Raw genomic sequence first — 17,126 nt, 5'->3', positions numbered from 1 at the left:
AGCACGATAAAGAATCAAAACTATACTCCGTGTTCATCGCATAGTTGATTGATTACTTATTCTCGCAATAAATATGCAGAATGTACCTCCAAAACTTGTTGGGCTGGTTATGGAAACTTCCACTACCTAGCAGGGGAGGGGGAATGTTTTTATCTTCTCATCTTTTAAAGAGAGCTTTTGTCTTAGCGAATACAATATCTTAGTGGATTGGGTGTTTTCTTTCCAATACTATAAAACATAGTCATGCGTTGTTTTGAGGCTTTTTCATCTCATGGGATTTTAAACATCATATTCCAAGCAAGTATTCCAATTCCTTCTCCCTGACTGGAATCGGAAAGGCTGCCGTAACGACGATCGCTAAACCACACTGTGTGTGGCTGTGCCGATGTCACCTGAAGTACGAAGGAAAGCGCCATGTGCTCCCGCCTTTAGAGTCGGATGCGCCAGTGCAGAGCTGAGCGGAGAAAGGGATGGTTAAAGTATTCGAAGAGGTGATAATTGGGCTTTTTTTTTTGTACGAGATACCAAGAAAACATGAAATATACAGAGCACATACCATTGTAAGAGGAATTCAAAGCTTATTTGATGAAAATCGGGTTTGGAATGACTGAAACATCCAAACACAAAGTAAAACAAAGCGATCGCGATAAAGTGTGGGTGCTACACGTTATTAGAATTGCTCTTTTGGATATCTCAGCCATTTCAAAACCAATTTTCATCAAATAAACGTTAAATTCCTCATGGAATTACATGCTCTTTCATATTCATAAGAGGTTTCTCATTATCTCGCCCCCAACCAAATCTATACGATCCCTTTAATGACTTGGTTATTGTAAACAGTTTTCGTTCGATACAATCATTAGCTCTTTCAGGAGGAAAAAAAAACAAAAAAAAAATCATGGACCAACAACAAGAAAAAAATCCACGAATGTTGATAGCGAAAAGTTTGAAAAGTCTTTTTTTTTTAATTTAATGAGCGTGAAATTACTAATGTCATGATTTTGCTGTCTAATCGGGTTTTTGGTGCATCATTATAACTAGTGAATTTGACCAGCACTGGCCATAATATACGAGACCTTTCATGTATTTCTGTGATTGCATTTCTAATCGAGTAATCCCTTTTCATTGTTCAGGGAACATACAAAATATCAGATCAAGTACAGTAAAATCTACTGTTTGATGTTTCTTATGCGCCAAAAGAAAGGTCATATGAATCCTGATACCTTTGCAATGATTCCCACGAGCTAGTTATTCGATCGATATTTCCAGGATATTTACACGCTGTTTATTCCAGTGCGCGCATTCTTTCGTCTGGCACGCAACGGGGTCTGGCACGCTAAGAACCAAAGACGTGGATTTCTACTATCTTTGCTCATGAACTGTGGAAATTTCCACGAGTGGAGATGGGCGGGGGTGTCACGCAAAGAGCGCAGCTCGGGGGTGTTTCATCAAGTTCAGCAAAATCCTCGATTTTGATTGGCTGAGAAGCTCTTGTCACTGACTGTTACCATGGTGATTGTCAGAGACTGACAAGTTGTCAGCGCTGCGGACAACTTTCATGAAACTGTCCCCGGGTGTCAAGTTTCTTGGATACAAAGAGACCTCATGTCATAGAGTGTACACCATTATATCTCTTCACTTGTATATTTTTGTTTTTTTTTTGCTGTTATTCATGTTTTCCCCTTAATGTTTTTGCTGGTAATGAGGACAAGTTATCCTTCATGTATACATTGTGGAATGAGTGAATGTAGCAATATTATTAGAACACATCAATAAAAAAAATTTGGGAAAATCGCACAATCCGTTCACAAGTTATGAATTTTTAAAATTTTGAATTTTCTTTGTTTTCTTTACATCGTTGTACATGTGACATCACAAGTTGTAGTAGTTTTCTTATCTAGCAGTGACTGAGCAGAAACTTCGAAAATTTATGACTTTTCAACTGGTTGTCCAATTTTCCTCAAACTCTCACTGATGTGTTGCTGCATTCACTCAATCCACATGTTTATTATGAAGGTGGACTTGTCCTTTAACATTACGAAGGTTGCTAACACGTGATTCTTTCTGTTTTGATGTGTATGTATTTTCTTTTTCATCATTCTTGGCAGGGGAAAGAAGAGTAAAAGAGGGAAAACTGAAATAAAACGAAGGGCACGTATATACACAGTATTCACAGCAAGCCGCCTTTTCCAAGCATTGTTCATCATCATCAGGCATCACTACACTTACAAACACGATCACCCTCATCACTCGAGATAAACGACTAGGAAAATGAATCACGAAGTATCAAGTACGAAGTGTAAAAATGTCAGAAGTAAGAATATCAGAGGTAAAAATGTCAAAGATGAAATGTCATTGATCAAGATTTATAGACGTATATAGAAATATAGGATGAGGTGAAAGTGCCAGATATGTTTTTGCAATATGAGTTTACTTTCAGTGTTCATATTTCTTGCACAGTACTTGTTCAATATATTGAATGTTTGTTTACTTACTATAGTATAGGCATGCGTTCTTTTCCTTTTCGCTTTCGAAGCGAATTTGTTCTTTCAGTTTTTACCTGTCATTTATAGTTATTCATAACGGAGGGTTCATACTTTTCTTTACATTTTATTTTGTACTAATCATAACCGCGTTTTACAGTTCCATTGAGACCATACAGTTTGTGTTTCCCAGCTGAAGAGAGTATCATGCTTTTCTGTGAACTTGAGGGAAAAATTGCGTTTTCAAGTGTTTTTGTTAAATGATTTTTCCATCAATTTCACAGAAGGTCCCGGACACAAATTGGTCTCAAATAACCTTATAAGGGACCGAAACTAGTAAGGGAATATAAGAAAGCAAATTATTTCCTTGAAATTAATTTGAGTGTTGTTAACCAATTTCTGTGATTACACATTGTAATAAAAGAAAAATGCACCTCATCAAAATCATACTGAGATAGAACAACAAATCTTGTTTCGTAAAATGTTCCCTTACCAGTACTGGGGACTTGTTCCTCTGTTTACTTTAATTGTTTTTGTTATGTTACAATTACTTACATAACTACTGTACCATAAATCTCGACAAATACAATGTAATAAAGCAGTTGGTACAGTTTGGAGCTGTGACACAATTACTGACAAGCGTAAAACTTCCTGACGTACAAAGTAAGCAAGTAGAGTGGTACATGGTACCAGGAATGAACTTGCTTGGGCGAGCTACTGTACGAGTTCAGTTCGAGTTCAAGTTCGGACGGCCCGCCCGCGCGTCTGCGCGACCCGGCCCGCTTCTTTTCTTCCTCCGTTGTATGGCGCATGGATATGGCCAGAAAAGAAGCTACTACTTAGCTCGCAGTTCACATACACGGCTCCATGCCACACACACAACACACACTACTCGCGCCTTGCTGCTACTCACACAGAATGATTTCGATTTGGTATCACACACGTGTTCTTTGCACAGACAGCCTAGCCGCCTGCTGATGTCTTGGCGGCCCAGCGCCCGCCGCTCGACTCTGTGTGTGTGTGTGTGTGTGTGTGTGTGTGTGTGTGTGTGTGAAATGAAAGGACACGTGCCACCATGCATGCCTGTTGTGTGTGTGAAAGAAACCGAGGGGATTTGGGTGAGGCGGCAGAGCTCCTCGAGGAAGTCAGTCTGACACACGTGCGTTGTTGTTGTCGATAAAGACGCTACACTAGTACACTGGTACGGTGTACGTACTATACTAGATACAATGTACTACACGGAACCTTTGCGTTGTCCACCAGTGCACCCACCTCGTTGTTGTCTCGGGTTTAATGCGCATAAAAGTGGCAATGTAGAGTTGGTCCTACTACTCATCTACCGTCTCATTGTTATTTGTCTGATAAGAATATTTAGCACTGAAATTAACGTAAAAACTTGACCTACGTGATGGACAAAATCCAGCACTATCATATGCTGTTGATCCCTTTCCAATTCGTAGTTTCAATGCAAAAACAAATACCGACGTCGAACTCGAGTACTGTACCCTCTTTTCAATCAGCTCCCCGCGGTATCGCTCCCCTTTTTTGGATCGACCTCTATTTTTGTATTGACAATGCACACAAACCGAGCTAGCTAGCTGTTTTGACCACCGTGTTGTACGAAGCTTTTAAGAAAATGCATTGACATTACATTAAGTGCCACTAGCTACAAAACAATAAAAACGAACTTACAAACCAAACTAAACACGTTTCAATTACACATCCGCTCAGTAACGACGCATATATGACTGTGAAATTCACGTGTATTACCTATGGAAAGAGGGGGGCCGATCGTGAGGTACCCTTTCAAGCTTAGACGCGCGAAGAAAATGCATCGCATGCACTAAAATTGCGTTATTTCACTACGGAGATTCAGAATCAAGGTGACGGTCACGACATTCAAAACTGCGGTATTTATGGCATATTTGAGGTAAAAATTAGGCGAATTTGTTTTATACTTTTGGAATAAACAAGCTGCAGATCCTTAGGGTGACGATAGGTGGTACCCTCAATCACACTAGGCGTTCTGCTGTGCGCCAAAAACTAGTGGTCGGTTTCAAAAAGGGTGGTCGATGTGTAGTAGTAGAGTTACCGTACCATGCAAGCAATGATGCAGGCAGTGGAGAGCGCCAGTTTTAAAGGTCCTATTAGGCTGCGTTCACATATAAGAAGTACAAATGTATACTACTATTATTCGGGTATTCGGGGCTCGTTTTCGAGGGCACGCGAATAGCTTGAATCGAACGATAGGATTTCCTCACACCGGTTCACATATTAAGAGGGCACTATTCGAAAGTACCAAATAGCTGCGAATAGTATAGCAAAGTGGGAATCGAGCTTGTTCAATTTTCTTGCAGCGTATACCGTCTCTCGTTTATGAAATAATGACAATTTTGGTCTGGATTTGCCCTTTAGCAAAAATAAGCATGCAGACTGACATTCTGATGCAGTTTAGAAATTGTTAAGAAGATTTGCTGGGATGTGGGATGTAGGAGGAAGAAATCCTCACTGCATGGGATGGTGAGTTGACGGTGCGGGTGATGGCGATGTACTCGGTGCTCGAATAGCGAATACTGTAGCGAATAGCGAATAGCGAATACTTCTATGTGAACGCAGCCTTAGGGACGTCGGGTTCGTTATTCCGAAGGTTCGTTGATCCGAAAATGAAATACAGTAGGGTCCGCAACGAACCTTCCCGGGAATAACGAGCTTTGTTTCATTTTCGGGTTTACGAACCTTCAGAATAACGAACCTTAATTCACTTCGGAATAAGAAACCTTGTTACATTGTAGGATAATTTGAGATTATTGTAGTAATGTAACAATAACAACTAAAGTAAACAGAGGAACGAAGTCCCCAGTACAGGTAAGGGAACAGTATACTAAACAAGATTTGTAGTTCTATCTCAGTATACTTTGGATGAGGTGTGTTTTTCACAATGTGTAACCACAGAAGTTGTGGAAACACTCAAATAATAATTTCAAGGAAATAATTTGCTTTCTTATATTCCCTTACTAGTTTCGGTCCCTTATAAGGTTATTTGAGACCAATTTGTGTCCGGGACCTTCTGTGAAATTGATGGAAAAATTATTTAACAAAAACATTTGAAAACGCAATTTTTCCCTCAAGTTCACAGAAAAGCATGATACTTTCTTCAGCTGGGAAACACAAACTGTATTGTCTCAATGTACTTTGGTTGCCTATGTGTTGCCAAAATCTTGTCACCTCCGAAACGATTAAGTCTATCGTATACTGATTGCGCGCGCATAGTGAAACAGACCAGAAACAGTCAGAATAACACAAACAGTGCTAGAAACGGGAACGCTAAAAAGTGTCATACAACCTAAGGTGTACAATGTTGCTACGGATTCTTGTTAAATTAGTCATATTTTCTTCTCAACAAAATCATCTTGTCGCGAATGCAGAGAGCGTAATTGCGTGCTTCTGCTCGCTATCGTATTCGCGTCTATAAGTACCGATACGAAATGAAATTAAATGAAATTTATTCACCTAACAAACAAACAAACAAACAAACACCGTGAACAAAGTCACAACAATAGATAATTGAAATATAGTTTAGCAAAAAAGAACTGGCAATAGCGTGCAGGCTATATTCGAGGCCAGTTCTTTCAAAATAATAACGTATGATAGGATCACAGAAGAATTGTTATACAATGCAAATATGAATATACAACAGATATACAGAACACCATGAACAGTGAAAATTACAAGAACGGTAAAATCAAAATGTGAAAGGAATATGCAGAGTAAAAAAAGAAGATAAAAGGAGAAAAGTACTATTGTATGGCTAGAGCAATGGTTCAGAAAGTTGCTATACGAATCTTGTTAAATTTTCTTAATGTCCTTTTTCAACGTAATAGTTGAGAACACATGGGTTAGTATACGCTATACAACGCAGGTGACCGATATCGACAGGTCGGCTGCCGTTTTGAATTTCAGGACTTGAATCGTATGAAAGATACCGCACGTTATTCTAAAATAAAAAACAAACAAACAAGAAATAAGTTTGCTTGTGCAGCTATTATATTATTTTATGGGGATTTTTTTTTTCAAAATTACTTCTTTTGATGTTTTTTTCGGAGGGGGTTTTGTTGTTGTTGTCACAGTTTTTGCCTACTTCTGTTCTTTTTCAGTATTTTTGATAATTATAACATTTCAGACCGGAGGAACTGCACTGATTCGTACCACCGGTGTACATGAATGGGGTTCACGAATGAGTTTGAGGTTATTGATAATTGTATTGTGCGAAGCTGACGACGTAAGCAACAAGCAATACCCAGACAAGTGCCCAATTATTGTCCTATTTAAATAGTCGGCATTATAGTCAAATTCTACGATGTTATTGGGAGCTGTCTTTGCCTGTGTGTATAGCATCTATTCATATTAATACCAAAGCCTAAATCTGTTATAGTCAAGTTAGTGGTATAAAGACGGCATTTCACGGCGACGGTTATAGTGTTGCATTAATTTTGTCAATCATGGCTGTGTGATTGTGACTGAGCTATAAGAACTCGGTAGAATTCACGCAATGAACGTAAAAGCCAACGTATTACTGTCTGATTTAAGGGTTCAGTTATTTTATTCATTTATTTATTTATTTATTTATCTATTATACACTATACGCGTCCTATATTCACCACGGGATGCAAAATGAGTGGCCGCTGGCCGCGTTGTGTATAGGTGACCGCAATAGGGTCTACCCTGGGCCCCGTCTTACAAAGCCTTCAAATCAATCACAAGTCCCCAAATCAATCGCAACTTGCATTGAAGCTCTCAAAAAACTTGCGATTGATTTCTATCACAAGTCTTTATAAGAGAGGCCCTTGGGGTCGTTATACTCATAGAGTTGGATACCAATCCAAGTGGGTCTATACTAGTATATATAATAGCAGCAATTTCGTGCGGGGGATTTTTTTTTTTTTTTTAGTGGCCGCTATAAGTAGGTGACCACTATCGACAGGTGGCCGCTAAGACAGGTTGTTACTAGATTATGGGCAGAGCGATGGTTCAAATAATATGTTTCTACGGCGGAATCTTATTCAATATCTTTAGGCTTAATGCCTTCTTCTCTAGCTAATTATCTACAATAATAGTTGAGAATATACAGAGAGCGCAAACGCGCGCCATCTGCTCGCTATCGTACTGTACTTCGCGTCTGAGAACCGATATGGGTTAGGTAGTAGTACAACGTCGCTGAACATCATGAACAGTGAAAGTTTACACGAATTTTTAAAATGAAAATATGAAAACAACTGTCATATAAAATACAATTGTAATATACTATTGCAATGGTAAATGCGATGGCTGAAAAAAATTCTACGGAATGTTGTTCATTTTCTTTAATGCTTTCTTCTGATAACTTATTTACTGTATTCTCAAGCTGATTATCAGTATTGTATAGTCAAAATGCATGCGAGAGCGCAAACGCGCGCATCTGCTCGCTACCGTTACTGCGCGGAAAAAAACACACTGGCCTATTATGGGATAGCAAAACAGAGTCAGAACAACATGAACAGTGAAAGAAACGTGAACGCTAAGAGTGAAATCTAAAAAGAATCAAGTGTCATACAAAACAAGGTGCATGATAATTATATGATCAGAGCGTTGTTGAAAATGTTGCAAGGGATTCTTGTTAAATTACTTCTGTACTTTCTTAACCAAATCATTTTGTCGAGAATGCAGAGAGCGCAAATTGCGTTCATCTGCTCGCTATCGTACTTTCGCGTCCAACCGATATCGGTTAGCATATAGCACAACAGATATTCAGAACACAATGAACAGTGAAAGTTACACGAACGTTAAAATCAAAATGTCAAAACAACTTTCATATTATGCAGGTATAGTCAGAGCGATAGCTTAGAAAGTTGCTACGGAATATACTTGTTCAATTTCCTAATGTTCTCTTTTCTATACCTGATTATTATCTTGTCGAGAATGCAGATGAATCAGCTCGCTATCGCGTTTGCACTGCACGTCAGAACGGATGCAGTATGACATTCTGAATACCATGAACAGTGAAATTTACACAAACGATAAAATTAAAATCTGAAAACGACTGTTATACAAAATAATAAAGCTATATATATTAAGAGTGATGGCTCAAACTGTTTCTACGGAATCTTGTTCGATTTCTTTAAAGCTTCTCCTCAATCTTACTATTTTGTCGGAAATGCAAAGAGCGCCAATGCGTGCATCTGCTCGCTGTCGTAGAACCGTTATGGGTCACTATAGTATACAATGTGTAGTACGGTTACAGTTCGTTATTCCGGAAGGTTCGTTTTTCCGAAAGTTCGTTAATCCGATAATGAAATAAGGTTTGCTATTCCGTATAGGTTCATTCATCTGAAAATGAAATAAGATTCGTTATTTCGAAATTTTGTTTATCCGAAAATAAAATAAGGCTCGTTATTCCGAAGGTTCGTTATGGACTCTATTTAATTTTCGGATTAACGAACCTTCGGAATAACGAACATATGGAATAAAGCCACAAATATTCGGATTAACGAACCCTTTTTCATTTCTAGGCATAGGGACTTTGTGTGTTTCGGATTGACTAACTTTTGGAATAACGATCCTTCGGAATATGAAGGAACAACATCCGGTTAGTACAACAGAATCGGATGTTCAGAACACCATGGACAATGAAAGTATAAACACGAACGTTAAAATGAAAATCTGACTTCGAGTGTCATAATCAAATAGTTTTAAAAAAACCACTATTACATGGTCAGAGCGATGGTTTAAAATACCTTTTTTCTACGAAATCTTGTTCAATATCGTTACAGGCTTAACGTCTCCTTCTCTAGCTGATAGTCCTAGTCGAGAATACAGACTCTAGAGCGCAAACGCGCGCCATCTGCTCGCTATCGTATTTATTGCTTCGCGTCTGAGAACCGATATGGGTTAGTAAACAACATCATGCAGAACATCATGACCAATGAAAGCTACATCAAAATCGCAATATGAAAAACAATTGTCATACAGAATAATATACTATTGTAATAGTAAATACGATAGCTCAAAATGTTTCTACAGAATGTGGGTCATTTTTTATGCTTTATTCTGATAGCTTTTTGTGTCTGCTTTTCAAGCTGATTATCTACTGGAAGTCAAAAATGCAGAGAGCGCAAATGCGCGCATCTTCTCGCTACCGTATAATGCGCGAAAAAAAAGAACACAACATGGCTAAGTGAAACAGACATTCAAAATAACATGAACAGTGAAAGAAACATGAACGCTTGAAGTAAATCGGAAAACACGTGTCACAAAAAATAGTGTAAGGTGTACAATCATGGTCAGAGCAATTTTTGAAAATGTTGCTACGGATTCTCTTTAATTTTCAATACTCTCTTCTCAACCTGATAATTTTGTCGGCCACTGAATGCAGAGAGCGCACTTGCGCGCATCTTCTCGCTGCCGTACTGTGCTATTAACAAAAACAAAACAAGCAAAACAAAACAAAACACACACACACACACACACATAGGCCTTTGGGTTAGTAAAACAGCCTACTGGTAGTCAGAACATGAGCAGTGAAAGAAACGTTCACTAACGCTATATAGAAGTCAAATCTAAAAAAAGAATTACGTGTCATAAAATAAGGTGTATAATATTCAATAATGATCAGGGGTCCGCTTCATAAAACTTGTTATCAGTGACATCTGCCACATTTCTATGACAAAATTGCTCTCAGCCAATCAGATGCAAGGATTTCAGTAGCTTGTCACATCTATGACAACTTGTCACTGATGACAAGTTTTATGAAACGGAGCCCAGATTGTTGTTAAAAATGTTGCAACGGATTCTTGTTCAATTACCTTAGTACTTTCTTCTAAACCTAATAATTTTGTCGAGAAATCAGAGAGCGCATTTGCGTGCTTCTGCTCGCTATCGTACTTTGCACAGTGAAAAATACATGTACAAGAACTTTAGAATTAAAATCTGAAAACAAGTGTCAGAGTGAAAATGTAGGCCCGACTATCATCGGTTGGGATATAGCCCGATCGGGTTACCAAAATCATTGATTAAGTTTTTGGCGGCCCGAAAGTAAAATCTGGTGGCCCGAAAAGAAAAAAAAATCACGAAAACATAAGAAAAACTAAATCAGTCCTACTTAACATAATACGCTGTAGAAAATAAGTATCCTGAATTGATACAGGTACCCACGTCTAACCGTTCAATCGTATACCGTTTATTCTGAGTTCTAAGATTTAGCAAATAGGCTTATAGATTATTATAAAAGTTGATGCCTTACGATCAAAACTTGCTTTGAAATGAGAAATTGATGGGAACATACTGTGCAGACATTGGTAAACATCCGGCATTTAAATTTTATTTTAGCATTGTATAAAGAGCCGAAAGTTACCGTTATTCATTTCTGATTGTAAAAGCAATCATCCAACATTTTCTACTATTTTAGCACCTTTACGGAGCCGAATGTTGCCGTTATTCATTTCCGAACGTGAAAGCAAACATCCTCTATTTATTTTAGCATCTATAACTGAGCTGAGTGATATCGCTATTTACTAAAAGCAAACATCCGGCATTTATTTTATCATCGTTCCATACGGAGTATAGTTAGTCATTTCCGAACGTCAAAGGAATCATTCGACATCTTATCTTATTTTAGCATCTTCCGGAGCCGAATGTTATTGCTATTCACTTTAATACATAAAAGCAAACATCCGGCATTCACTTTATCATCGTATATACGGAGTTGAAGTTATTCATTTCCGAACGTCAAATGGGCATTCGACATATTTTATTTTATTTCATTTTATTTTAGCATCCTCCGAAGCTTAATGTTATTACTATTTATACTTTCGAACATAAAAGCAAACATCCGGCATTTCATCGTACGGAGTTAAATATTATCGTTATTCATTTCCGAACGTCAAACGGACCCACTCGACATTTCGTTATAGCATCTTTGGGAGCTAATGTTATTGCTATTTACTTTCGAACATAATATATCATCAAAAGCCAACATCAGACATTTATTTTGTTATCGTACGGAGTTGAATAGTATTGCTATTCATTTCCGAACGTCAAAGGGATCGTTCAAAATTTATTTTAGCATCTTCCAGAGCTGAACGATATTGCTCTTTACTTTCGAAAGTAGAAGGAAACATCGGCATTTATTTGATCATCGTACGGAGTTGAATATTTTTGTTATTTATTTCCGAATGTCAAAAACAAAAATTCGACATTAGTAATATACGAAGCTGAATGTTACTGCTATTTACGTTCGACCATAAAAACAAACATCAGATATAAATCTATTTTATCATCATACGGAGTTTGAATATTATTGTTATTTCCGAACGTCAAAACAAACATCAAACATTGATTTTACCATCTAAAGCAGCTGATTGTTACTGTTATTCATTTCGAAATTTTAAAGCAAACATCTGACAGTTATCTCAGCATCGTATGGAGCAGAATATTACTACTATTCACTTCCGAATGCAAAAACAATCATCTGACAAGTATTTTGGAATCTTCCAAAGCCGAATGTTATTGCTATACTTTCGAAAGTAAAAGCAAACATCCAACGTTTATTCAATCATCGTACGGAGTTGAATATTATTGTTATCATAAAAAAGCAAACATGCAACGTTTATTCAATCATCGTACGGAGTTGAATATTATTGTTATCATTTCGGAACGTCAAAGGGATCATTTGACATTTTCAGCATCTTCCGGAGCTATGTTATTGCTATTTACTTTCGAACATTATCATCAAACATCCGGCATTTATTTGATCATCGTACGGAGTTGAATATTTTTGTTATTTATTTCCGAATGCCCAAAACAAAAATTCGACATTCATACGGGGCTGAATGTTATTGCTATTTACGTTCGGCCATAAAAGCAAACATCAGACATTATCATCATACGGAGTTTGAATATTATTGTTATTCATTTCCGAACGTCAAAGCAAATATCAAACATAAAGCAGCTGAATGTTACCGTTATTCATTTCGAAATTTTAAAGCAAACATCTGACAGTTATTTTAACATCGTATGGAGCAGAATATTACTGCTATTCACTTCCGAACGTAAAAGCAATCATCTGACATGTATTTTGGCATCTTCCGAAGCCGAATGTTATTGCTATTAACTTTCGAAAGTAAAAGCAAACATCCGGCATTTATTTTATCATCTTACGGAGTTGAATATTATCTTTAATCATTTCCGAACGTCAAAGCAAACATTGACATTTATATCAGCATCTTCCGGAGCCGAATGTTATCCTTATTCATTTCCGAACGCAAAATCAAATATCTGACTTTAATTTTAGCACCGTACGGAGTTGAATCTTATCATTATTCGATTTCAAAAGTATAAGCAAACATCCGACATTAATTTTATTTTATTATCATACGGCCGGAATCGAATATTACCGTTATTCATTTCCAAAATTAAAAGCAAACATCTGACATTTATTTTAGGTTCTGACGGAGCCGATTGCTACAGCTGTTCACTTCCAAAAGTAAAGGCAAACATCCGACTATTCTGGGGGAAAATCTTCATTTCCAAAATTTTGGTGGCCCGATGTGCGTTTTTAGCCACCGTTAGTGTCGAGCGCTGCATGGTTATGGTAAGAGCGATGGTTCGAAATGTTGCTACCGAATCTATTATTGTTGCATTTCTGACACGCTTTCTTGTCAATATTACTAGTATTATGATTATCTTGTCGATTTTGCAAAGAGCGTAATTGTGTGTGTGCATCTGCTCGCAATCGTACTGCGAGTGCAAGAACGAAGAAAGTACAATTAACAGACACTGAGAATAACAGCGGTAAAAGTCACACGAACTTTAAAACAACAAGTGAGTACTCTCGCGCCGACTTTAATGCGAGAAAAGGAAGAGGATTTGACCTTCCTTTTTGGTGACAGAAATAATATGAGGTGTAAATTGGCCACCATCAGTTAGCAAAAGTAAAATACAAATCCGAAAGAAAAATGGAAAAGAAGGGGCCAATTGAACGCAACACACACACACACACACACACACAAATAAAAGCATTCGTGTACTGAAACGCAAGATTATAGAATGACAGTGGACGGACGAATACACGTGTTCGTACACGTACGGAACAAGGGAACAATGTACTACTACTCGCGAGTACGCCAACAGCTGGCGCTCTTACGATTTGTGGCTATGCGATGAAACGCCGTGTTCAAATTTGTAAACAAGGATGAGCGCGCGCGCAAGTGATCGCCACGCACTGAGCGTAATCGAGCGCATATGAGCGCGCTCATCCTGTGATGTTGATCGCAGGCGGAACTGTATACAACTTTGAAAGTAGAATGATATAAACCTTTCTAAAATGATTCATTATACGTCAATTTAGGAACTATCATCAGTAAAAGCAAAAAACATCACCATCTTTTTTCATGAGGAAAAAAAAGTATGAACATGAAAGTGTTTCAGATTGAAGATTTGTGCAATGGTTACAGTATCTCATACACTTCTGACTGGTTCTAAACCATAACATCAATTTTGTTGACATTGTTTACATGTGATGGTCAGCCTTGTTGATTTCATTCTTGAGCAGGGGTTAGAAAATAAGCATAACAAATCATATGCATGCAGCATTTGATGGTTAAACATTTTGAATGATTCAAAAGTGCCAATATCTAGAAATGTATGTTTCATAACTGTCTTTATAGTGACCAACTACATATACACGAGTGAGTGTTTAAACCATATTACCTCTAATCTGTGCAGGTGAGACACTGCTGAGCCCTCTGGTCATGTGCGGGCCCCACGGCCTCAAGTTCCTGAAGCCAGTGGAGTTGAAGCTTCCCCACACGGCATCCAACACTCAGGACGGCTGGTCCTTCAACCTCAAATCCAGCGATGCTGCCCAAGGTATGACAAACGATAGAGAAGATTGGCATACCCTTCCCCTAATATTGATTCCATAACATGGAAGGGAAGAATATCAGTTATATTCGCACTGACAAGAAACCATTTGCTAGTGAAAAGACAATTCTGGACCTGAAAATACTTCATTTGAAAAAAAAGAAAAAAAGAAAAAAAGTACTAGCAAAACAATGAAAAGTTTGCAGACCTCCCAACCATTCTGAATTTGGAGGAAATGATCTGAATTTTGACCATTCCCAGCTCTCGTTTCAAGAGGAGTTCCCTATTTTTCTTGACAGTTTTACTACACACTCCTTTGGGAACTGCTCTTTCTTTCCTATTTTTGAGCCAAAATCATCCCTGTTTTTTTTTCAGTCAGAAAGGTTGGGAGGTCTGATTTTGTCAAAATCAGATTAGAAATAGGAAGTTATGACATTTCAAAGATTCGCTAATATTAGCAGAATCAGGGGCGGATCCAGGAATTCCGCAAAGGGGAGGCACCTTTACAAAACTATAGGCGGGGCACACACCCCCATTTTTTTCTTTTTTATTTCTTTTGTTTTAATGAAAAATAAAGAGGGGGTGTGCGCCCAGTGCGCCCCCTTCTGGATCCGCCACTGAGAATAGTTCTCAAACGTTTAATATGAATGTGCAACTACACTGTAAGTGAGCTGATCTTGTCATCACCTCACAATTTTCCATTGTACACTAAAAAACAAACAAACATACAAACAAAAAATTCTCATTCATTCATTCACCAGGGGAACCAGCCAAATGGAAGAACGTCAACATCCCCGGACTGGAAGGCGCCAAGGCTAAGCCCATCACTAAGACCGTCTCTGTCATGGTAGACCACTTTTAGACCAAAGTATGCCGCCGCCGGATCCTAGTCAGCCAGACCACACTACACTCTGTGCATATTAAAGACAAAGAAGAACAAAATAAAAATCCAATCCGATCTGACCACTAAGTATGCTCTTTGAAACTCTGCGTGTCATAGTAACCAATGACCCTGTTGCCCGTGTATATTTTCCCCTCTCGCTATAATTATATATATGTATATCTTACTTTGAGAAACAGACCTTCCATCCAGTAATTTTCTCAAAGAAGGAAAAAAAATGAAGTACTTGACTGGATGGATAATGAATTCATCATCTGGACACTACCAGCAAATCGTTACCAAAGTTTTCGTATGAATGCATACTGAGAGTGTTGCAAGATAGGATGGTACAGGTGTACAGAGTACAATGTGGTGTGTGTATCTTTTGTAGTAGTGCTGGTCGAAACTGCATTCAGTCTTGGAAATGAGCAGGAGTTTTAGCGCATCTCTGTCATATGCAGGATAAAGTACTAACACTGTATTCCCAGAATTGGTATTCTATATCTCTATTCATTCCATCGTACGTCATCGCCCAGTCGGCTAAAGAGTAAAGTACTTTAACTTGAGTTTCAGATTGGCATTGCCCACAGTGGCTCTAAGTGTGATCTATTCTTTGTTTCAAAATATGATTCTTGTTGTCATTTACGTAAAACTAGCCTTACTACTATTTTTAGCTTGAAAAGATGAACAATACTCTAACCATGTGAATTGGCCAAATTTGTACATACCCATATTGATTGTACTGCTGTAGTTCCGTTCTTCCAGACCGTTGGTTAAAGTAGAAGTGTTGTCTTCATTAGATTAGGAAGAAGTGTATTCTTCCAAGTTATGTGTGGATTCCTTCTGTCATATTTCACACCATATATGACATTTGATACTTCATGTGTGCCCAGATGTAATAGCCTTATGCAATTGTTAATGGTTAAATACCTGCATTAGGGATTTGATTATCATCGCAAAAAGATAGATGTCATCGTATTTTTGTATTTTGATCACAAGAAAATGATTAGCAGTGCCTTTTTATAATTTTTATTTTGCGGGGAAAATTATGACATTATCATATAAGAATTAAGGAATTAGAAGACTGTATATAATACATCACTAAACTCCATTTGTAGTTAAACTGGAGTGCGTGTAAGAGACATAGCAGTAACATTCGCATGAGGAGTTGCGTGGAAGGGTAGGGAGAGAGTTCCAGTGGGAGAGAGAGTGAGGCAGATCTGAGGCACGGAAGGTATTTTTGTAAATATTGATGTAAGATTTCAAATCAGGAAGAAATTGTGTACACTTTTGCTAATCTTTTAGCCCAAATCAAGTATTATTAGTATCGTTGTCATTTGTAGCTTGGTAAATTAATATGATGTCGCTCTCTTTGTATTGATTGAGATTTTTTTTTTATTCATTCCTTTTTCACAAACATTGAACAACACAAAGGAGATGTGAATCCTACCTCGTAATGAATGGTCGCCCAATCAATCACATGATTTATGAGCACCTCTGTATTTCTAAATGGAACGTGATCGCATAGTCAGCCAGCTTTGACTCCAACTTTCACAACAAAGCAGAAAAATCAAGCTCGTGTATAGCGTATGCCTCAAGTGGTCAGAGTGCGCAGATAAAAAAAAAGAAAACAGAATTGCAAATCTGTTTCTCTATTGATTCTTTTATCTTGTTTATTAGCAGATATCATTGTCTTTTTTCATCGTATTTGCCTCGCAACGTAGCATAACACAAGATGTATGTGTTGTCTTATAACAAGCCAAATTTCAAGCGTGCCTGTTTGTTGTGTATATCTTCACAATTTCTTTTTAACAGTTAAGAATTGAAGTGTCACTTTTTTCTTCTACTTGTCTTTAATATTTTTCTTT

General features: G+C 37.8%; 1 protein-coding gene across 1 annotated transcript in view; it reads left to right on the top strand.

The window, feature by feature from the left end:
• Positions 1-15,390, top strand: part of LOC139744733 (tight junction protein 1-like) — an 86,097-nt gene extending 70,707 nt beyond the window's left edge. Inside the window, exons 24-25 of the mRNA XM_071655156.1 lie at positions 14,241-14,384; positions 15,140-15,390. Of these exons, the coding sequence (XP_071511257.1) occupies positions 14,241-14,384; positions 15,140-15,240 (245 nt within the window). The 3' untranslated portion in view covers positions 15,241-15,390. The remainder of the gene's footprint in view (positions 1-14,240; positions 14,385-15,139) is intronic.
• Positions 15,391-17,126: the final 1,736 nt, after the last annotated feature.

Source organism: Diadema antillarum, unplaced genomic scaffold, assembly GCF_040938485.1.
Source record: "Diadema antillarum isolate AM-2024a unplaced genomic scaffold, OU_Dant_1.0 seq00001206_RagTag, whole genome shotgun sequence".
Taxonomy (NCBI): Eukaryota; Metazoa; Echinodermata; class Echinoidea; order Diadematoida; family Diadematidae; genus Diadema; species Diadema antillarum.
The sequence above is the reverse complement of the archived record's forward strand: the minus strand, read 5'-3'. Positions and strand labels throughout refer to the sequence as shown.